The sequence below is a fragment of the Symsagittifera roscoffensis genome, chromosome 4 (assembly GCF_963678635.1).
Source record: "Symsagittifera roscoffensis chromosome 4, txSymRosc1.1, whole genome shotgun sequence".
NCBI classification, from domain to species: domain Eukaryota; kingdom Metazoa; phylum Xenacoelomorpha; order Acoela; family Convolutidae; genus Symsagittifera; species Symsagittifera roscoffensis.
In genome coordinates, this window is record NC_087065.1 from 30,444,798 (window position 1) to 30,467,661 (window position 22,864).

The window sequence follows — 22,864 nt, forward strand, 5'->3', positions numbered from 1 at the left end:
GCTGTGATTCAGTATTTGCTTTTAAAATTTTTAGCTTAAATTAACTAGTCTTTATGAGTAAGATCTTGATACGTTCATTCTCTTAGGCGGAGAGAATGCTCTCTAATTTTTAATGTTTTAATTTTGAGATTAATTCAATCGTTACCTTTGTAATTATTTAATTGTAAATAATTAGAATTAGCTGTAACAAATGTATATTTCATCCTGGCGCAGTCAACTAGTAACTAATCAAACAAGAGAAGAATGCCCCCTTCTGGCAAAACCATACGGTAGATCCACCAATTCCATGGAAAGAGCGAAGCGAAAATTTCACCAAGCGCTGATAGCGAAAAAAGGTAGATATCGAAAATCTACCTAAAACATATTATAGATATCACCAGCAACCTCCAGCATTCGACAGTCTTACAGATACGGAAACAGAAAATTAGAAATCCCAAGCCTCTAGAGGAAAATCCGCAAAAAAAAGTGATTTGTCACCTAAGAAACAACTTCGATCAAGATCCAAACTGAACGTTTCAACGGAATGAGAATTGACAATTTGACGTAGCAGACGAATACCTACATTCGATGCCATGCCTAGCTCTTGGAAACGAAGGGAAAAATGTTCGGGTAGATTTCATTTGAAATGTTTTGGGAAAGTTTGTCTACTGCTTTCGAAGGGAAAACAAAGTTCACAATTGAAAGACAAAATTGGAGTCTTTGGAACATTTTTGAAAAGCCTGAGTCAAAATGGCGAAAAAGTGTTCTATACCCGCCGGAGAAGAATCAACATGGAGAATTGCGTTTTTCAAAAAAGTATTGGAAAAACTTTGCCCCCTAGAAACATTGGACGTAGCATTGATAGACGAAAAAGAATAACAAAACAAATGAGGATGACAAATAGTTTTGAATCCCATGGATTCTCTGGACACATCTAAAAATCATTTTAACGTCAAAAAAGCACTCACCCTGTACATCGAACAATACAATATATGTATGAAATGTGGCGTTATTTTTTAAACGCCACTTAGCAGTTTGCCCGGCAAAATATTCAACAAGTACACATTGTAAAAACAAAGATCTTTTTTCGAGACTTCGTAAATCTTGTCGTAGAAAGATAGTCATTTTGAAACTAAAAATTAGATAAGACAGATTTCAATTCTCCCTTGGATCCAATGGATATAGATAACGACCGTGTAACTAGAGAACTTTGTGAAGTGATCAATTTATTGTCAGAGTAATCATACCAATATCAATGGACAGAGTAATCAAAACAAGTGAAAAACAATCAAAAAACATACAAGTGGTTTCAGCTAGCTTCGTTAGCTTCTTCAAGAGGAGCGGACTTCATCAATTTGAATTACATGACCCTCAATCGGAAATTTAACTTTGGAACATTCAACCAAAGACTTGTGTTGAGGCTTCAACGTCAACGAGATCTCTCGGCAAGATCAGAAAGTCTTTATTTGTTATAACTACCGCTGAAAAAAAGAGAAATCAAACGTTTACCTATAACTTTTAAACATTATTTCTTTTGAATTGGTAAAATCAAAAATCTTTAAATTCATTACACCTATCGAGTTAAAAAGTACACGCGTCACCTTTCCTTTACTGGGCTCAGTCGAAAGAGAATTAAACCGACTCAAAACCGATACTCACATCAAAAAGTTAGAATAACTGGTCAATCACATAACTGGTCAATAAATTTCAAAAAATTACAATAACCAGTCAATAACTTTCAAATGAAAAATAAATCAAATGAGTCCCAAATTTAGCAACCTTGGGAACTCCATTACGCACCTTCTGAAAAAAAGCATTTTTTTTATTGAAAGGAAAATCAAAAAAAATAATTTGAAAAACCTAAACAAGAAACTGTCAATCAAACAGAAAACCTTCACATTGATGTTAACCTTAAGGCCAGATTAAAAATTGACGCATCCCAAAATGGACTTGGGCGTCCTTAGAACGATTCCATTGGAGTGGTTGACAGGTTGTTTCATCTTTCTCAAGTCTTTTGAGGCCCTATGAAGCTAAATTTTCCACAAATGAACTAGATCGTTTGGCAGTTGTTTGAGCAGTGGAATTCTACAAACACGTTTTTTATGGTTCACACGTCGAAGTTTTAACTAATCATGATGTTCTTATTTGAGCCTGATTGGCAAAACATGAGAAAAAATCTTACCATAGTAGACTAGTAAGAAGGTTTGGTCGAAGTTTATAGTTTAATCTCAAAATTAAACACTTGTCAGGAAAATATATGGGAATCATTGACCGAACTTCGATAATTTTATCCAGAATGGCAAAACTTTTATCTCGATGAAGAAATCATAGTATCACCGGTCGATAAAATCAATAAAGTTTTTTATCTAAAGGATAATCATAAAGTATATTGCAATGCTATTGGCTCAAATGTGGAAAACGCAAGGTTACGCATGATTAGGTAATTACCTAAAAGCCTCACTTCTTAACTTCATCGACGCTTTCAATTTGCAACTTGAAACAAAATCTAACTGACATTTGGAACTCTAAATGTATTCCCTCAGATTATTAAATTTTGATCCTGCAAAAAATTTAATTTCAAAATCTGCTTTTTGTTTTCTTAATTTTTAAAAGCAGCCTAATATCTCTGTTTTGGACAACAAAAATTGTAATTACAGGAAAAAAAAGACGAACATTAAAATTTTAATGAATTTGTCTGCTTTCGCTATTCATGTTTCAGCTGATTTTCCTTCTAGGTCAGAAGATGAAAAACTTGTAAATAAGTACCGAGAATTTTTGAACTTGCGCGAATGATCCTTGGATCTTAATTCTTTTTTAACGCCAAACTTTTAGCTCTCTTTACAGAATCAGGCCCGATGTTGAGCTCTTTTTTTTAAGCACTTCAAAACAAAGAAGAGACGGTGAATTCAAAAGCTGCTTCTCGTTCCCACCATTTTTATCGCAATCTAACAAATCTGACGGATTACTCTAGTTATTTAGTTTGTTATTACTTTTTCTCTTAGAAGCGCCGTTAAGACCTTTCTCAAAGCACAATCCGGCCACTTTCCGATCAAGTATTTGGCACAGTGTATCTCTTGGCCACATATAAACCGAAAAATCTATTCGCACGCTGTAGCTTGTACACAATGTTCAAAAACTGGGAAGTATTTAAAAATTATTATTCCACACTACCATAAATACGAACCAATTCCGTATCGGAACCAAAAGAAGAAATCAATCTTGCTTTTCCCGGTCCTTTGGGTTCAACATATCTTTGGATTCAAAGTTATATCTTTTTGTTTGAAGACAGATTATCAAAATTTCCTTTGTCTTAACTTACCTCTTAGCTCATACCTCAATCAAAGTTATTGACTTTCTTCAGTTTCTTTTTCCCTGTTCTTTTCGCATAGATCACGCTGCTTGCTATAACATCCAAGACTTTTAATTATTCTGCTGTTCTAGTCAAATTAAAAAGATATTGTGTGCCTTAGGCGATCAGCGCTCCAATGAATTAGTTGAAAAAAAATTGTTCAGACTGTAAAACTCAAATTATCAGTATTGGCTCAAGAACATCAAAAAACACACTACAAACGCTATCTCAAAATTTTATCATCATTCAGTAAAAATTTAAGAGCTCAACTTTGGATATCCATTACGTTTGGAAAAAAAACTTCTATCTAGTAAACTATCTAATTGAATTGGAGATACAAGGAAACCAATACCAAACAAGGAGCGAGCACTTGATTGGATTGCGCAAGACTGGATTGAGGATCGATTCAAGAATACAGCGACTCTGTAAAAAAGCCTATCTCGTTTGAAAGATAAATACGAATCGGACTACCCTTCTTCCTCAAAACCCTCACCATTAAGGATCCCTCTCCAAATTCCATATAAATGTAGTATCCTTCGGATAACAAAGTAGAGAAACAATTGAAATCCTTTTTACAAGACACTGAAACAGAAAAATGTAATTCAACTAAAATGACAGTTGAACTATCCGACGGAAAAATCATCAGAAAATCAGACATCGCCTTACCAAAATCCTACTCAAATTCGATCTTTTGAGGGAATTTGTTCAGTCCTAATTTTCCTACCCATAATTTTGAAGCAGGTATAAAGCGGACAAATCAGAAGAAGCCAACGGAAATCAGAAATCCAGTCACCAAGTTTAAAAAAAGAAATCGAGATGGCTGCATCAGACAGCAACATCAGGATTAGGGCCTCCAACTCATCACGCAAAAGGACAAGAAAACAACCCTCACATACGAAGAAAACAACTCGTAAAACAGGTTAACTGACTTGCAACGACTCTCTGTTTATTTCTTTGGATACATCAGATATTAGTGATTGGGAATGGATAGTAGAGACGTGGTTAGGAAGCGCTATTTTACAGAGCACTCTATTGAGTCAAAGTCCGCCAAAATCGTTTCTCATTCACTTCTTGCTCGTGATGAAATGAAATGTGAATTTTTAGTTGAACAAACTACCTCCCGGAAATAACTAACATGGATTGCCCTGTCACCAATATACCCGCAGAGAAAATATATACTCAAGTCATATCCTAATCAAACACAGCACAAAAGTTCAAAACTCCACTCAATCCGCAGGATGTAAGTGAGCCAAGACAATCAGAGGAAACCAGTGAACTTCTACGAGATTGTCAACCCGTTCAACAATTTACGAGATTGTCGACTCGTGAGATGAGGCCAGAACGGAACAGGAGAGATCTGTCCTCAAAAACCAGATACAACCGTTCACAGAATACACATATTGTTCGGATGAAATGGACACAATTTTTCCCTCTCCTTCTTCTCTCCTTTCTCTCCTTCTACTCAACAGACTTTCAGCCCTTCTCTTCAACTGACCAATCACTCAGAATGACCATTGGCAACCTCAGTGACAACGTCGACATAGACAGAGAACTATTAAACGCAGAGCTAGAACAATTTAAGAGGACAAAATCTGAAAGCTTGAATTTTTCTTTTTATAAACCCATTTTGTTAAATTTCATTACTTAAACCTGATTTCCACTTTCTTCATCAGTGCTATCTTACTTTCTAATGTCAATGCTACTGGTATTACTTTTGCAGTTTACAATTTGGTTTCATTTGTTTCATTGATCATTTAATAATCCATCGGACTAAACACTGTCTTAGCTTTTTGCCTTAATCAGTGAAACTGCTTTTAAATTCTCTACTTAAACCCTTAATCGAACTCTCAGTTCTATATCACAGTGCATGTTGTTTAGTCAGTTGTCACAAAAAAGTTAAAATTTTTTTCTCCGAAGGGGAGAAAAGGAGCAGTTACTTGTTATCAACTTAGCAAATTAAAAATTTCTCCTGTTATGAGGAATGTTGTGATTCAATATTTTTGAATGTTTAAACTACATAATTCCATTTAAATTATAAATCAGGAGATTAGATGTAACAAAGGAACATTTTGTCAAGTACGTTGAGTTTTGTATTGCTAATAAGAGAGAAAAAAGTACTGAGTTCGAAAATGTGAAACTGCGCTAGAAACTCGTTTTTGCTAAACTTTGTTAAGAAGATGCAAAACGTTTTTGAATTCAGATATACTTTTTTCATCACCAACTACTGCAAAAAAGCTTGATACATATCAGTGCCCTCTTTTTCTTGTTTTGAGCTGCAATGAAAAGCAATATGAAAGTTAGTAGGCCATGGAGACCCGGATAAGTTGCGCCATAATGTAGAGTAGGCTTCGACCCTAAAGATGGAGATGAAGTTAAATCTTTGATCGCGTACAGATGCAACATCGATTGTTCTGACTTCCCGGATGAGTGCATCAGTGAGCAGCTGTTCATGCAGATAGCAGACGCCATGGTGCAGAAGGGACTGGCCGCAGCGGGTTAGTTAGACAAATGCTCAACTACTCAGCTTAAACTACCTGTTGCAGAATTTGATTTTTTGTCAAAACCTGGCATAAAAAAAGGTTTTTCGTAATTTTTCAAAAAAGTGACCATGGTCAAAAATTCCTGCGCGCGCCACTGTATATCATAAAATGTTACAAAAGCTTCTATCAAAAAAAAAGATTATTCAATTTTAGGGATTTTATTTTGTAGCGAGAGGTTCAAAAAAAGATAATAGCTTAAATATGGAAAATCGTAGTTCAACAAGACTGGAGTCGTATCCACTCATATCCAGCCATCCAATCTTTTAACGACGAACTAGCTTACCCGGCTAAAGCGTTAAACGTAATCGAAAACATGGTTGAAACATAAATGAGCAATTTTTCGAATCATAAAAGAACACAAAGTCGGATACAATTATGGTCAAAACTGTCAAACACGTTTTTCCTTTGATCGAGTCGGTTATTTTTACATAGCCGGTTTGGGTCGATTTGGTCGAAGCATAGCTATTTTTGGTCCCGCTGGTCGAAACGTATGAACGCTCAACTCGTGCGGTAAGCAAACACAAAGACGTGTTTATCGGACATTACAGCAGCAAATGAATCAGGTTTCGTATAGCTACGACATTGCATCAAGAATGGGTTGATTTGCTAGAAAAAAACTGCTGAAGTGTCTGAAATACTGAGTGTCTGGTATCGCAGTTAGTTGCTCTAATCAACGAAATACACTGAAGATTGACAAAGAATAAGGACAACGAATTAATAATACTTGAGAATTGAGAAAAGAAAGCTTCTCATGTTTTCAGATAAATCAACGTTTAGGCAACCAACATTGTATAATGTTGCCAAAATCAGCTAAAAGCCTGTATTTTGCTGCAGCAAATTAAAGGGGAGGGAGAAGTGGGTGGCTCGGGTTGACCAAAATGTGCAACCATACGTCGCACCATGCATGGTTCCATAGAAGCCATGGAAAGTTGCCGACGTATTATTAAAATAACACATTTTCCATGCATGGCTCGACGTATGGTTGCACATTTTTTTATCACGGGGACTTCAAATTAGGCAATTTTGACAGTGTAAACGCTAAAATGTTATTAAGTAAATAAAGTCAAAAGGCCGACAGAAAACGCCACGTTTGCTCAGATATAAAAAAAACTTTTTTCGATGTCAGATCTGTTTTTTAAATATTTAATTGATTTACTATTTAAAAAGAATCCTAAATTAAAAGTATGTCGTGAAACGGTCTGTTTACAGCAGAATTCTATTTTTCAACTCGTTCCATTATGTGCTCAAAAAAATTATTCCGGATTGAAAAAGTTTTCTAAAAAAATTAAAAAATCAAAAAAACAATCTAAATTTTTTTTCACTTCTCTTCACACATTTTTTTGACCAAAAGTAAGTTCTCAGCTTATTTGTCAATATTTGAAACTGCTAATAAACCCCAAAAGTAAACGAAAAATTTCGGTGTTCGTTCTGATATCGCATGCTTAATTAAAGTTGTTTTTGTATGGAAACATCGTTTCCATAAATAGCACCATAAATGGTGCGACGAATGGTTTGCATGGTGGAAAAAAATCACAATCTAATAAAAGCGTATTTTGCACTACGGATAACTTTTTCAGTAATTTTTGTCAATTAACCTCTATTTTTACTGTTTTCTAGAGAAAAAAAATAATGGTGAAAAATCTCTTCCATACGTAGCACCATTTATGTTGCCACGTATGATTTGCATTGTGAAAATTTTTGATATTTTACCAACAGCTTGCATAATGATGAGAAACCGTTTTATAACCATTTTAATCCGTCAAAAAGTTATTTTGTGGGTTTTCGAAACCAACGTTAGTGCTACGTATGATAAGTCATTTTCAATATAAATCATGCATGGATGTGCAAGGTTGCGCATTATCTTCTATGGTGGGCAACCCGGGGGCAGTGGTGGTAGATTTTTCTATTGAAAGGGAGGAATGTATGTGGAAGGGTGGCTTGTGTTGGGATTTTTACTTACCTTTCAGGACGACAGTTTCTGTTTTAGGGCGATGAATTCTCTGATCGGCTTTCCACCAATCTCGTCTTTAGATTTCAGCACAACTTTCTTGTTTGTATTGTCGACCAGGAAACGGTCCTCATCATAATTAAAAAAGTCGAATTCAGCTTTTAGTTTCTCTACTTCCCGGTAAACGTCATCAGTTTTACCGCTGAAATAAAACTATCGGAGTACAGTAGTTCCAAGTGTAGGTTCGGATTCATTTTCTGATAACGAAATTGAAAGATGAAACGCTTGGCGAGGTCTAATATGGTCACACCAACTAACATAGGTTTGTCCCAAAAATTTTCTTTACTGAAAAACTGATTGTGGCTTTTCATAAGGCTCAGAGTTGTTTTTTGAAGAACTTTTCACTCATTCCTTACAATCTCCAGCCTTTTTTCCCCTAACTTAGACTCCGTTGTTTTACCAAAGGCTGAATTAACCTTACTACAGATTTTCGTAGTGTGCCATCCAGTGACGTTGGCGGAACTGAAGAATGTTTCCGAAATGAGTTATTTTCATTCCCAGCTCCTGGTACAACTTTAGGATAAAGTAATGTAAAACATAACCATCTCTAGGATGCAATGTCTGCAGAAGCTTTGGCACCTTCGGCAGTGTGGTGACTCCCAATTTTCCCAACATGTTGGGTTCGTCGTTGCTCATTGCAGCGATGACCACTACTTCACGAAATGAGGCAAGAAGATAATAATCGGAGAAGTCATGAAGCTCATCGGTAATGGAAAAAATGACTTCAATTGATGAACCTAATCCGAGGTTTCGCTGGTGAGCAGTATCTTTTGTCTTATATTGAATGGTTTAATAGCAAAGGGCAGTGTTTCATTAGTCGCCCGTACAAAAATTGTCCTTCAATATTGAGGGTGTAGCTTAATGGTTTTGAGTGCGAAAAACCGTCGAGGTTGGATGGTTCGCCTTTTAAAGTTGGCGCGCGTAAAATGTCAACATTCCTCCTCGTATCATCGCTGCACAAAATCCAGATGTTCACGATCCCTTAGAAGCTTCAGGTTGGGCTTACAACCTTATAGTAAGGCATCCGAGGAATGGTTACTTGACGTGAAGTATCAAGCGCTATCCAGTCCGTACAATTGATAGCAAATTTCACTAAAAATTGAAAATGGAAGCGCAAGTAATAGCACATCTGTAGTCAATCATAAGTCGTGGTAATCACCAAGTGAACCACTCTCCAGTTCAGTGAGGACTTTTTGAACAAGATTGTACTCGCTTCTTATAACACTCACATCTCCTCCTGTTAAACAATTTTAACACATTGTTCGCGGGGGTACTTGCGTTATTCAGAAAAGGTCTCCAGTAGAAAAAAAAGTTTTGCAGAAAAAATTTTTCGTTTTGCAACTTGTCAATAAATTTGGCCCTAGCATGAATCTATACAAATGGACGAATCTGAAATTTTTTAAGGGTTTTCTGAGTTTTCCATTTTTGTCCGTGTACGTTTTTATATACAGAGATTGTCAAAGATTTTATACGTCTTCAGATGCGAGTAATACAGAAAAACTACTTTCCGAATCGCTTCTTGCCGGCACTTTGATTATAATGCGTCAGACATGTTTTGAAAAATTATGAGCTATCATTAGATTTTAATTTGTTATTTTTCTATTAACTTAAGACCCAATATGTGCCCAACCCAGGAACTTTTTGGTGTAGCGGCAAAAATTAAGTTCAGCTTTGTTCTCACATACCCAACAATTCGTAGGATCTTCCCGTTCCTGGCCTGTTATACCGGTGAAAATGTTTTTCTTTTTTTTCAAGTTAGTTTGTCTCGCTATTGAATCAAGGGAGCTTTTAAGCTCAAACTTTAACAGATATTTCATCATAATTTTGATTACTATAAAGGCGTAGGCTCACCGTTAATGGAATTCATTTTTGTGCGTGGTAGCTTTTTGCGAATCAGGTTGCGATCCGTATACTGGCAAAAGCAGTGACTCCAAATCAAAGAGTATAACTCTGGATACGTACATTGATCTTTCGGTCATTTTTTGCCGACCTGGGCATTGTACTGACGACATTTTTGTCTTGATAGCACAGTTCTTGATGTCTTCTCAGAGTTTCGAAGGAAGCGCTGGTGTGGAACCCTTTACAGCAAATCTCAGATTGGCATCGATGCACTTAGTGCCGCATGTACTCGATCAGTTTCTGGAGATCACTTATCCACATATAGTGATACTTGAATCCATCTGTAAGCAGTAACAAGTCCACCAGATACATCAGATAAGTAGTGGTTCTGTTCGACATTTTTAGGGTCAATAATTTGCCATCGTTGAACCTGAACAGAAAATTTTTTTTTATATCTAGTGTTGGTGCGAAATATCAAGCGGGATTGAATAGATGAAGAACGTTAATCAGGGGCTATTAAAATTTGTTAACATTCAAGTATAAGTTGCTTAACGACACTCGTTGACATAACAACTGCTCAACCTTTCAAATCTGTCGGTGTCCATCAGACACATTGGCAATTCATATTCCCTATTGAATATCACAGTTACTTCTTTATCCAATCGAAGGTTAACACCTTGTCCTTCTCCAGCCACCGTCTGAAAATGCGTGCAACTTCAATAGATGTTGTTGATAGCTATTCCCAGTGAGTACTTTTGTTTGGAATAAGATACAATTACTATAGGAAAACATGTCATGTGCCAGCTCAACGTTCCAGCTCTTCCGTTACTTGAGTAATTCAGGAAAGTTTTAAGATTGAAGTAAAACTGGTTTTGAAAAACGAGAAGTGACTAGGATTGAAAATTAAGAGTTTTGCGGGTAAAGACCAGTAGAAGCCATCAACGAGAAGTATACTTCGCCGTGAACTTGACAATAATTACTTTCTTTTCCAAATATAGGGTTTATTCCATATTTTGGCTCTATATGTCTCATCATCTCGTTCAAGTGCAAGGTCTTTGTAAATGAAAAAACTGATTCATGAACAGTGTCAAAATTTTGCTGCTTTAAAGGAGTACCGACAATTCTTTTTTAGGCATTTCAGGCCCACTTCTTGGTCGCTTATAAATCTGAAGAATTTGACTTATATGAAATATGACTTATAAATCCTCCAAAAATGAGGCCTTCAATTATGTGACTTGGCTGAAATATACGATAGCAATTTTCAAAAAAGAAGTTTTTGTAAGTTTGATATCCTAATAATTGCAGATGCACGATAAGCATGATTGTCATTTGAATATGTTTAGAAGAGATCAAAATCAAAGTTTCTCTCAGGTGATTAATTGTACCGGGAAACATTTCATACCAAGTCCTCCGAATTATTAAGGCATGGCCTTTTGGTTTAAGGGGCAACACCTAATCCGGCATTGCTCGTCGCTACGCTCCTCGGGAATGCCTCACGCTAGTGTAGTAATTTTTTCAATACAAGAGAGTAAAAATGGTTTAAAACATGGTTTAAATTTGAAATTCTTTTCCATGATTTATTTCAAAGACAGTTTGATAGAATTATAATTTCTACAGAGTTTTGTTTTACAGTTATTTTGACAGAGTTATAATTTACAGCTATAATACAAAACATTTCATGGAGCAACCCAAAGTAGAATGCTGTGAAAAGACAAGGTACGACGAATGCTTTTGAAGTCATTTTTGTTTAGTAAACAGGTAGACTTTTTTGTAAACTCGACCAGCACATGATAATTTCTTATTTGTCAATCGAATGATTGCACAAATTTAAGTTATTCAACTTAGAGGAAACGCAAAATTTGCATTTGAAGCGAAGCCAGATAAGTTGGGTTCATGGTTCAGGATGAAATTTTGTTGTTTTTTCGGAATTGTTCGAAAGAGTCGCGGGATTGCTCATATGTTGCTTCAACCGTTGCCTTGTAGTTTTATTCAATTACGAATTAATAATTTTATGCAACCCGATAGTTGTCATTATTTTCATTTTTGCGTTATTTTTCCTTTCGTCATTTTTTTTATTTTCGTCTAAATGTCCGCCAAGGACTCGAACTCACAAGTTGACTAGGTTATTCCTTGTGTATACTTAAAAACTCACTGGTCGTCTTTTTGTACAATTCAAAAATTATTTAAGTACAGGTCTGCGAGTATGTTTTTGGAACGACTCTAACTAAACGTTTATCATTCCCGAAAAAATCTATTCCGAAAATCATCGAAGTAGCCAACATCCGTTTCAAGAGAAGATTTCATACTAAAGGAAAATTAATCAACTGGTGAGGAATAATGGAGAATGATTGATCACATGATACAAAACAGATCATGCGTTCAAAGAGAAAAAAATTTTGGAGCAATTTTACGAGCACCTTAAGATATATTGATAAATTTAATCACCAAGTTTAAAGTGTCTTTAACAATTAACCACTGTTTATATGGGTAGTTAATTGCCTTTTCTCTTCCGGGTGTACTTTGAAAAATTTCTAGTGTTTTTTTGTTACGACGGTTAAATTAATGACTGCTATGAATCATGATAATGAAGTTTTAACAGCATGACATGGACCTTCTGGCAAACTGAGTGATTTCGCACGTTGCCCTTATAATTAAGTTATCACATAAAAATAAAAAATGGGGTTTCCACATGCATTCTTAACATGAACTTAGGCGCCATGCGTAAAATTAAATAAACGTTGATATCCTCGCTTATAAAAAATTAGATTTGACCTCATTAAACCTCGTCACTCCTTTCCTGATCTCATTCTCAATAATAAACATTTCATTTTTTCTTTCTCTCAAAATCACTTCAGTAATTCAGTCATAAAATGTTAACAAAACTTAATGTTAACAAAACTTATGTTAACAAATCTTCAAGTGATGACTAGTCCTCACAAATAAAATCAGTGTGTGATCCAGAAGCAAAAATTACCTACCAAACATACACGAGAGTATTGATTACAATCATCCATCAACAGAGAGAAAGAGAAAGCCTCTCCGGATAGAGCAAGACGGTTCAATGACTTGGCTCCCCAAAAAAACGAAGGCAATCAAAACTAGGAATGGACTACAAAACGTCTTATATTGCTGCCGACTTTTCTCCTTGATCTTATCGATCTACTTCGATAGAACGGAAAAAGAATAAGCGAGAGTTGCACTTTTAACAAGAGCTATCCGGCATTAGAAAAGACTGAGATAACGACACAACATCGCTCGAGAAATCTCCAAGGAACTCCTCGCATATGACTGCGACTTAACCTCGTTTTATGGAAATCAGGAGGGATGTCTTCGTGATTATGCAGAGCGCGAATCGTACTGGGGTAACCCGACAGCAATGTCTCCCGAGTCATTTGTTAGATGAGCAGTTTCAACACCAGCTCCAGTACAATGAACTTTTCGGATGATTGGATTTCATCATCGCAGAGTGCGGAGACAATTGATTTTGTGACTCTAGATCTCATTCAAGGAACCCCTCCAAATGCATAATGCTATGCCCCAAGAAAGAGAAAACTAGAAGTTTTAGAGTTGTAATAATTTAAACAAAAAACTTTCTTTTGTTTCGATTATTTTTCCTCAGATTTTATACTTTCAATTTTGTTTGATTGTGACATATTGTTAAAATATGTTCTACTTTATTTATCTCGCCTACTAGATCAGCTAAAACCTGCAAAATTATAAAAAATAATCGAAAAAACTAAAAAAAAAAGATCATCAATCGAATTTTTTTGTTGTTTCATAAAATATGAGAGAGAGATAGAGAGAGAGAAAGCGAGAGAGAGAGAGAGAGAGAGAGAGATAAAAACTAAATACACCAGTTCATTTGTGAGCTACATTTGGAGTATTGTTTTGGAGACATTGCTTTCTTTTAAATAGAAAGATAAATTTGTTGTTGATAGTCCAACCTTGTAAATTTGGCTTTTTTTCAAACACTCTCTGCTCTCTGCTCTCTCTCTTTCTTTCTCTCTTTCTCTCACTCTCTCTCTGTCTCTCTTTCTCTCTCTCCTATTATACTTTTTGCAACGTGCGGTGGGGTGAGCTAAGACTTGCATAAGGTAAAAAAGAGTGCTTTCAGTCGCAGTTTTGCTTTTTGCTTACGTCTAAATGCAGGATTTACGACTATAACTGGCACTTTTTTGGTAAAAAAACGAGAAAAAAAAGAAACGTTTTTTTTTCAAAAATTGAACTCGAACCTCAGCCCTGCTGAGCTTAGAAGATCACGACAAATCAGTTAAGGGCAGTTTCAATAGATTGGAGACAAAAACATTTTCCCAGTTTTTTTATTATTTACACATAACTCTGATTGTCTCAAAAAATCACATATTTCAAGCGTCTCGTCTCAGTTATTGGATTATGAACGTTTTTTAATTTCTACGCTTGCCCCCATTAGGCGTAAGCTAGCTCATACAAAGTTCATATCGCACATTTACACGACTTTAAAACGAGATTGATTACTTTGCGGTAAAAATGACGGAAAAAATTAATTTAAGAAAATTTTCAATACGATCAGTAGAACTTTGCTCGATATCTTTTTAAATTTACTGGCTAGATTTTGATTGACTTTAAGGTAATTTTTGTGTTTTTTTTTGCACAGTATAAAAAAGTTGAGGTTTTTTTTAAATAGGTGAGAAACCATTTTTTTTTCACTTGACTTCACCGAATGGAAGGCGTTCCCGAGGAGCATAGGGACGAGCAACGCCGGGTTAGGTATAATCTTTTGAACCAAAAGGCCATGCCTTAAATTTTTGAAGCAGATGATATAAAATGTTTCATGGTCTATAGAACCACAAAAAAGAAGCTACGATTTTGATTTATTTTAAACATACTCAAATGGAAATCTATGCTTATCATCATCTGCAACTATCATGATAACCAAATTGCAAACTTTTGGACTTTTTTCTAAATTACTGTCTCATTTTAAATTCTAAATTATATAGTTGATGGACTCATTTTTCAAACACTTTTACCTCTTAGTTCTAGTTTTTGTTATACCTATTAATGCAAACCAAGAAGTGGGCTATAAATCTTTAAAAAACTAACTGTCTCGCCGTGAAAATTAGTCCAAAATTTTTTTGGACTCAATCTGAATCATTCTAAGCTTTAAATTTTGTCATTCAGTTTTGAAATATTAAATGAAAGCCTAAACCAGTCCCCTAAAAAGAGTTGCCAACCCTTGAGAAAGTATATCGGTACCCTTTCGCGGCTGTAAATGAATTAGTTTTTTTAATATAAAAAACCCATGCACTTGAACGAGCTGATGAGGCATATAGATTTTAAAGCTGTAACAAACCCTGTTTATGGAAAAGAAAGTATTTTTTATCAAGTCCACGGCAAAGTAAATGGCTTCTACTTGTTTTTACTTGCAAAGCTCATCTTTTTCGGTCTAAGTTTTCTCTTTTTTGCTTCTTGAAAACCAGTTTTACTTCAACCTTGAAACTTTTCTAAGTTACTCAAGTAAGTTCAACAGACAATGCCGAACCTTTATTTCTATCGCGACACCTGTTCCTAGACAGTACAAACACTGAACTCTACAAGAAACTTGAAAAGACTTGAGCAAAAGTCTCACAAGATTCTTCCTCTGCCTCCTCCTCAAACTGTTTTCGGTGATTGTCTCGAATCATTCGAGAGTTTGTCGGTAGCCCGAGAGCTTGTTGAGATGGCACATGACATGATTTCCATTAGCCATTGTATCTATTGCCATACAAAATTTCGCACTGGCCAAAGCTATCAACATTATCTGCTGAAGAAGCACGCATTGCAAATTTTCGATGGCATCGAGACGACCTCTTCTGCTGCCCCAATGAAAATCGCGTTCAGAGGGAAATGGCGCCGATACGATCTCAAAGTTGATAAAAAAAGATTTTGCTTCAAGTCATGATGCATAACAAGGAGGAAAAAGACGCTCTTATTTGGAAAGGGTCAAAAAGGCCCAAAAAAGTGTGATGTGAAATTGGGGGTGATGAAATTTCCCACTGTGCATGACGGGGACACTGAAAACTGCGAAAGGACTATCCAATTTCAGAACACTAGGAGTTTGACAAGGTACTTCGAGGGAATAGCTGGTGATCAATACTTGGAACTGATTAAACAAATGGTCAACCCAGTCAAATCATTCTCTTCTCGTGATATTGGGACAATTACTGATCGAATTGAGCCAATAGAGCAAGACCCACCTCGAGATACCTGATGCACTCTGCTCACTAATATCAAAACTAACGGTGATAACCGCTGCTTTCTATCCTGCTCTGTTAAAGCACTTCACAACGTGAATGAGCCGGGCCTCTAACTCACATCTAGACAGTGGCTAGAGAAAATTAGGGTATCAACCTACGAATTGACAAGGAAGGAACTGTGATAATCAATGGGGAATATGAAAAGCCCTTTAGTCTGATGGAAATGGACAGACTTGAAAGGCTGAACAATTGTCAAATAGACGTTTTCCGGTAAGCAAACTCTACTTGACTGTTAAAAAATCTTAATATCACATAAATGTTTTTCATCTGTTTAAATCCTTTTTTTGTTTCACACCAAATCTAGGTATGACCTTTACTTTTCTGTTCAGGTTCAACGATGGCGAACTATTGCCCTTAATATTGGTGATTTTTCCTAACTGAACTGGAATTGATCTTTCTTATTCAGTTCAAACTGAAAGATCACTTCCCGATTTTTGTTAAAATTAGCTGGTGAAACATGACCTTTAGTCATTGGTTCGAGCAACTTTGTGCGGGTAATTTACCATATATATTTGATCTGATTTGCTACTGAAATTATCACTCAAATCCCATTAATTCACTCCTTAGTAATCAACCGTTTGTCGCTGCAATAACCTTGATACTTAACAGTTCATAAATTTAGTAGCTCGTTGTTAGGTACCCATAGTAATTGTTTTTTGATTTGGAGTCACTGCTATTGCCAGTATACGGACGGACCGCAACCTGATTCGCAAAAAATCTATCACTCGGCATTTGAAATCCATCAAGCAGGCCATATCAGTAATCGCATTGGGGACAGAAGATCTGTTAAGGTTTGAGCATAAAAGTGGACCAAATGTAATGGAAGAGCTAATTAGCTCCCTTGAAGTTAGAGAGACAAACTTAAGGTAGAAAAAAGAAAACAGTTCACCTTCATCAATATAACAGGTCAGGAACAAGCTACAATTTGTTGAATATGCGAGAACGATGCGGTACTTGATCATTGCCATTACACCAACAAGCTCCTGGGTTGGCCACGTAATAAGGCTAATAATAATGAAAAAACTACAAATTACAATCTAGAAAATGCTCATAGTTTATCAAAGCATATCTTACACTTCACAATCAAAGCGCTGAGGAAAAAGGGGTTCGACAACTTTGTTTCTGTATTACTCACATGTGAAGAAAAAAGACAATGTATGATACTTGCCGATCGAATTTTTTTTTTCGTCTGGAGATCTATTTTGAAAAACTTAGCCACTCCCCTGAAAAAGTCACAATGTTGAAACAGAAAGGGCTAATAGTTCAACTTTTTTGAAAAGATTGGAGAACTTGCCCGCGAGTAATGTGGAAAATCAGTCTAACACGAGGGGATGTGAGCATTACAAGAAGCGAGTAAAATCATGCCCTAGAAGTTTTCACTGAACTAAGGAGTGGTTCACTTGGTGACTACCACGACTTTTACTTGACTACAGATGTGCTTCCTTTTTGCCTCCTCTCGTGAAATAGTGGACATCGGTGCAATGAGCAATGGGCATGTCGGCATGTTGGGAAAATTGCAGATCATTCTACTGCCAAAGGAGCCAAAGCTCCTGCAGACCTTGCATCTTAAAGATAAATAATTTTTGCCCTACCTAATGCTAAAGTTGTACCACGTGCTAGGATTGAAGAAACTCGCCTCGGAAAGGTTCTTCTGTTCCGCCAAAGTCGCTGGTTGGCACCTTTTGTGGACCTCAACACCTGCCTAGAAAAAATTGCGGTAAAAAACTCCAGGAGATTTTTTTCAAACTGATTGTTAGTTCAGCCTTTGGTAAGACAATGGGGTCTAAATTAGGAATAAAGAATTTGTATGGAACGAGAAACAACTTCTTCAAAAAAAGCTCTGAGCACAACGAAGAGCTTTCAAACCCTTGAAGATCAATTAGCCACAATCAGCTTTTCAGTAACAAGAATAATCTGGGACAATCTTAGACCATCTTAGACCTCGCCAATTGTTTTATGTATCAGTTTCTTGATCAAAAAAGGAAACCGAACCTAAACTCGAAACTACTGTACTCCGGGACTGGTATTTTTATTTATGCCATAGAAACTAGCAACGTTTGTCGTAAAAACTGACGACGTTTTTGCCATAAAAATTGACATTTTTAAAAACTCGCAACGTTATAAAAAATTTTTGACGACGTAGACCATGCAAACAAGAAAGTTTTGCTGAAGTTTAAAGACGAGACTGGTGGGAAACTGTATTCCATCAGTTAAGCAGCCCTTTCATTCCCATTCTTCCCTATTAAAAGAAAAAACTACCACGACTACCACCAACCTCCTTCCCTCCCCTTTACTTTGCTGCAACAGACTATGGGCTTTCAGCTGATTTAGGCAAAATTATACAATGTTGCCTAAACGTTCATTTATCTGAAAACATAATTCATTTTTTTCTTTTTTTTAAATCTTAATTTGGAGTCTTCTGTTCTTTGGTAAAAATGTCAAAATTTTTGTCCGGTATAAACTGAAATGCTGAAGTGAATTGAAACTTTTATTGCGCCTTGTAGGAATGAATCATGATTTTGCTTCTGCACTCAAAAATTGAGTCCCAAGGGTTGAAATGGTATGCACAACAAGAAATTGTGCACCAAGTTTTCAGGGACACATTATTCACTGGGGAAACATTGAGAGTGTACAAATAGAACATTGTTTCGAAAGGCCAGACTAATATTATGACAGTGCAGCAAAACAAACTTGCATTATCACAATTAGATTCAAAACGTTTTCTCTTTCTGGACGGGAGTTCGACAGTTCCCTTTGGCCATTAGGTCGGAATTTCAACTTCCGGAATGGGGATTCATACAGCGGCCGTACTCAGAAACAGAGCAACGAGGAGAAGAAGTTTCTAGTATCCGAGTCCGTGACTTCCCCTTACCGATAAATAACCCATTTATTTTATCGAATGCTTCAGAAAAAATACCATCTAAAAACAGCGCAAAGAAAACCAAAACAGCCTTAAAATTTGAAACATATATTGTAAGACATTTTTACTGCTCTTCCTTGCTCTAATTCGACCTAAACTTTTTTTGGTTTTGCCAATTTGCCAGTAAAAAAATACATGTATTGTGCTCAATCACTGTCTCAATAGAATAGTTTTAGGCAAATAAACTAGTTGACTCAAGCCAAGTATTTGTTCAAACAAATGTGTCAGGTTGGATCAGTTTTAATAATAAGTTTTAATAATAGCACATTACATTAAAACTGAACCACCATTGGTTCAGTTATAATAATAACTTTTATTAGCATGAAAATGTTCGACGAAAAAAAGAAAGCCAGGAAAAGATATCCACATGAAACTTGGAAGAAAAAGAAAAACTCAGAATTTAGGAGGATTATCTTTAGTTTTTCCGATGAAAAAGGAACGCTTTAAAATAGAAGGAATTTTGTATCGGATCCCGTTTGTAAAGCTCAGCTTCACAAGATACTAAGAAGGGGGTCTTTTACTTTAGGGGTGGGAACTTACGTTATTTACAAATCTTAAAATAGAGAACCGTTAAAAAAAAGGAACTTTTTTCTAGGATTCTGCTTTATGTTGGGACCCCCCATAAAGGAACCGCCTTAGGACCCATGACACGGTACAATAGTACTTGCGGCAGAAAAAATTTCGAGGAACGCTTGTTTCTCAATCAACGTTCCTGCTAAAACCCGGCGCTCCGTGAAAAAAAAGCAGAGAGCATTAAACCTGATAAATGGAAGGGAAAGAGCATTACTGTTCGCCTTTATAATCTCAATTCACGAATCGACCCTGATTGATATTTCCCGCATCATCCGTTGTTGAACCCGAACAAACCCGGCCAGATGCGCCGTGTCCTCGATTCGAAATATGCCTGGCAGAAGACTGCACCTGGTCATTAAGACGCATACCCTGAAGCTGGTTTAGCTGTCGTCCATCAATTTCAATGTATGACTACCTGGACTCTTCCAAAAACAGTGAACAAGCTTCGAAATTAAGCAAATATTTAGTCTCCCTAATGAAACAAATTGTTTTTATTTTGAAAAAATCTGTCAGCAATGACGCCGAAAAACAGTCCCGCCAACCCGGACCACCGCGAATCCAATCTACCAGCGAAAGATATTTGCTTGAGTCCAGACCAGTCATCATATGTCCTTGGACTAAAGTGGGATCGATGAACTCTCAGAGAATATGAAACGACAGGTCCTTGAGTGTCACTCAGGTCTTAATTTGTTCGCTGCTCTGAGAGTAGATTGGTGCTCAAGCTTTCCTTTGTTAGGTGCTCTTGCATCGCGCCTTTTGACTGAATCGAACATGTTCGTTGACAGTTCGCATGATGTGTTCTGTGCCGTATTTTGTTTTCGAGCGCGATCTAGGAGCTCGCACAAGACCGAAATAGCCGTTATGTTTGACAAAGTCTGAGTAGATCCTTTAATATCGATGTTGATATGAAGTTGAAACTTCAAGCAGCCTTTCTAGCAACCAACTTCAAAGAAGAAACTTTAAAAGGTCTTACTTTTAAATTTATTGACGTCGTCAACGGACAGACTGTTCAACTGTTCTTCAGTGTCCTAACTCGTTCAACAAAATATCCGTATTTGATGGCAATCGCACTGTTGATATTCTAGAGCCTACCACAAAATATCAATGCACTTATACACTTAGTTTTCATAACCCAGTTGACACTGGTTAATGAGGGATTTCTTCCGACTGACTGTACAACTGAAGATTGCACAACTGATGACTGTACAACTTGAAGGAAGGTAGCTGGGTTAGTGGCCCGAGAATACTAAGAACTATTGATTAGCCCTTCAAAGCAAACTCAGAAAATATCAGTAAGTTCCGACTAATTTTTTTTTGTCTGATATTGACACATGTTTTGAGAGTGCATCTTGTTTTGATACCGAAGTTTTGCCGAAATTTTACTGAAAATCTGCTCGACCAAAATTGAGACAAAATAAACTCGATTGTAAAATATAAACGTGATAGGGCATTATGATGCGTCTGCTGCCCTCGCCTGAGTCGTGTCCCATCGAAAAAAAGTTGCTCAATTGTGATAAAACCATACAAAATATAAACGATTTGCTTAATATTCCTCCATCATTGGCCCAGCTGGATTTATTCGATTGACTGGGCGAATCAGTCACGTGGTTGACACCGAATATGATAGTATGCATCCAGTATTTCTATATGCATGTCACTCTTTGTTCTCTTGATGATGAGACACTTGCATGTTCCCCATTTCCATCAGGGCTCACATTAAACGCGTGCGGCTTTAAAATTGAAATCCACTGTTCTCAAATTTTGTTGGTTTACTACGAAACATTGAAAACAAATGTTTGACATACTGGAAGCGAAAAGCCAGAACAGTCTGCCATATTATGCCTGATCTGACTGTTGAAAGGTTCGGTTACAAGTGAGACCATTTTTTATTTTGATTGTTAGTTACTTCGGCCCGATGTTGGTTCCAATACCTGTTTAAGCTAACCACGAAGTGGGCTTGAAATGTTTAAAAAAACAACTGTCTCGCAGTGAAAATTAGTCGAAAAAGTTTTAGGCTCAATCTGAATCTTTCTAAGCTTTAAAATTTTTCATTCAAATCTGAAATAATAATTGAAAGTCTAAACCAGTCCCTTAAAATTTGCCAACCCTTGGAAATTTATATCGGTACCCTTTCGAGGCGTAAATTTTCAAGCAGCCTTTCTAGCAACCAACTTCAAAGAAGAAACTTTAAAAGGTCTTACTTTTGAAATTATCAACGTGTTCAACGGACAGACTGTACGACTGTTCTTCGGTGTCCTAACTCGTTCAATAAAATATCCGTATTTGATGGCAACCGCACTCTTGGTATTCTAGATTCTACAAAAGATCAATGCAATTGGACATTTAGTTTTTATAATCCAGCTGCCACTGCTTAAGAAGGGATTTCTTCGGACAGACTGTACAATTGAAGATTGTACATTTGAAGACTGTACAACTGAAATCTATTCAACCTGAAGGAAGGCAGCTGGGTTAATGACCCGAGTATACTAAGAACTACTGATTGGCCCTTCAAAGCAAACTCAGCAAAAATCGGTAAATTCCGATTAAAATGTCTTTCGTCTGATATTGACACATGTTTTGAGAGTGCATCTTGTTCTAATACCAAAGTTTTGCCGAAATTTTACTGATAATCTGCTCGACCAAAATTGAGACAAATTAATTTTGATTGTAGAATACAAACGTGTTTTGGCATTGTGTAGCGTCTGCTGCCCTTGCCCGAGTCGTGCCCCACCAAAATAAGATTGCTTAATTGTGATAAAACCATTAAAAAAAATTAAGAAAATTTTCTGAAAATTCTTCATTCATTGGCCCAGCTGGAATTATTCGCTTGACTGTGCGAATCACTCGTGTGGTTGATATCGAAATTGATAGTCATCCAACTATTCTAGTTGCATGTCACTCTTTGTTCGGTTGATGATGAGACACTTGCATTTTCCTCATTTCCGTGAGGGCTCACATTATACGCGTGTGGCTCTAAATTTGAAATCCATCGTTCTAAAGTTTTGTTGGTTGCTCCGAAACGTTGAAAACAAATGCTTGACATACCGGAAGCGAAAAACCAGAACAGTCTGCCATATTATGCCTGCTCTGACTGATGAGAGGTTCGGTTACAAGTGAGACCATTTTTATTACGGGCGTTAGTTACTTCGGCCCGTTGTTGGTTCCGATACCTATTTAAGCTAACCACGAAGTGGACTTGAAAGCTTTAAAAAACAACTGTCTCGACGTGAAAATTAGTCGAAAAGTTTTTAGGCTCAATCTGAATCATTCTAAGCTTTAAAATTTGTCATTCAAATCTGAAATAATAAATGAAAGTCTAAACCAGTCCCTTAAAAGTTGCCAACCCTTGGAAAAGTATATCGGTACCCTTTCGAGGCGTAAATT

At 36.5% G+C, this 22,864-nt stretch overlaps 1 protein-coding gene across 1 annotated transcript in view; it reads left to right on the top strand.

The window, feature by feature from the left end:
* The window catches only part of LOC134843911 (alpha-N-acetylgalactosaminidase-like), a gene marked incomplete in the record, with an annotated part of 60,152 nt that overhangs the window by 435 nt on the left and 36,853 nt on the right, over positions 1-22,864 (top strand). Inside the window, 1 exon segment of the mRNA XM_063860251.1 lies at positions 5,723-5,823. Within this exon segment, the coding sequence (XP_063716321.1) occupies positions 5,723-5,823 (101 nt within the window).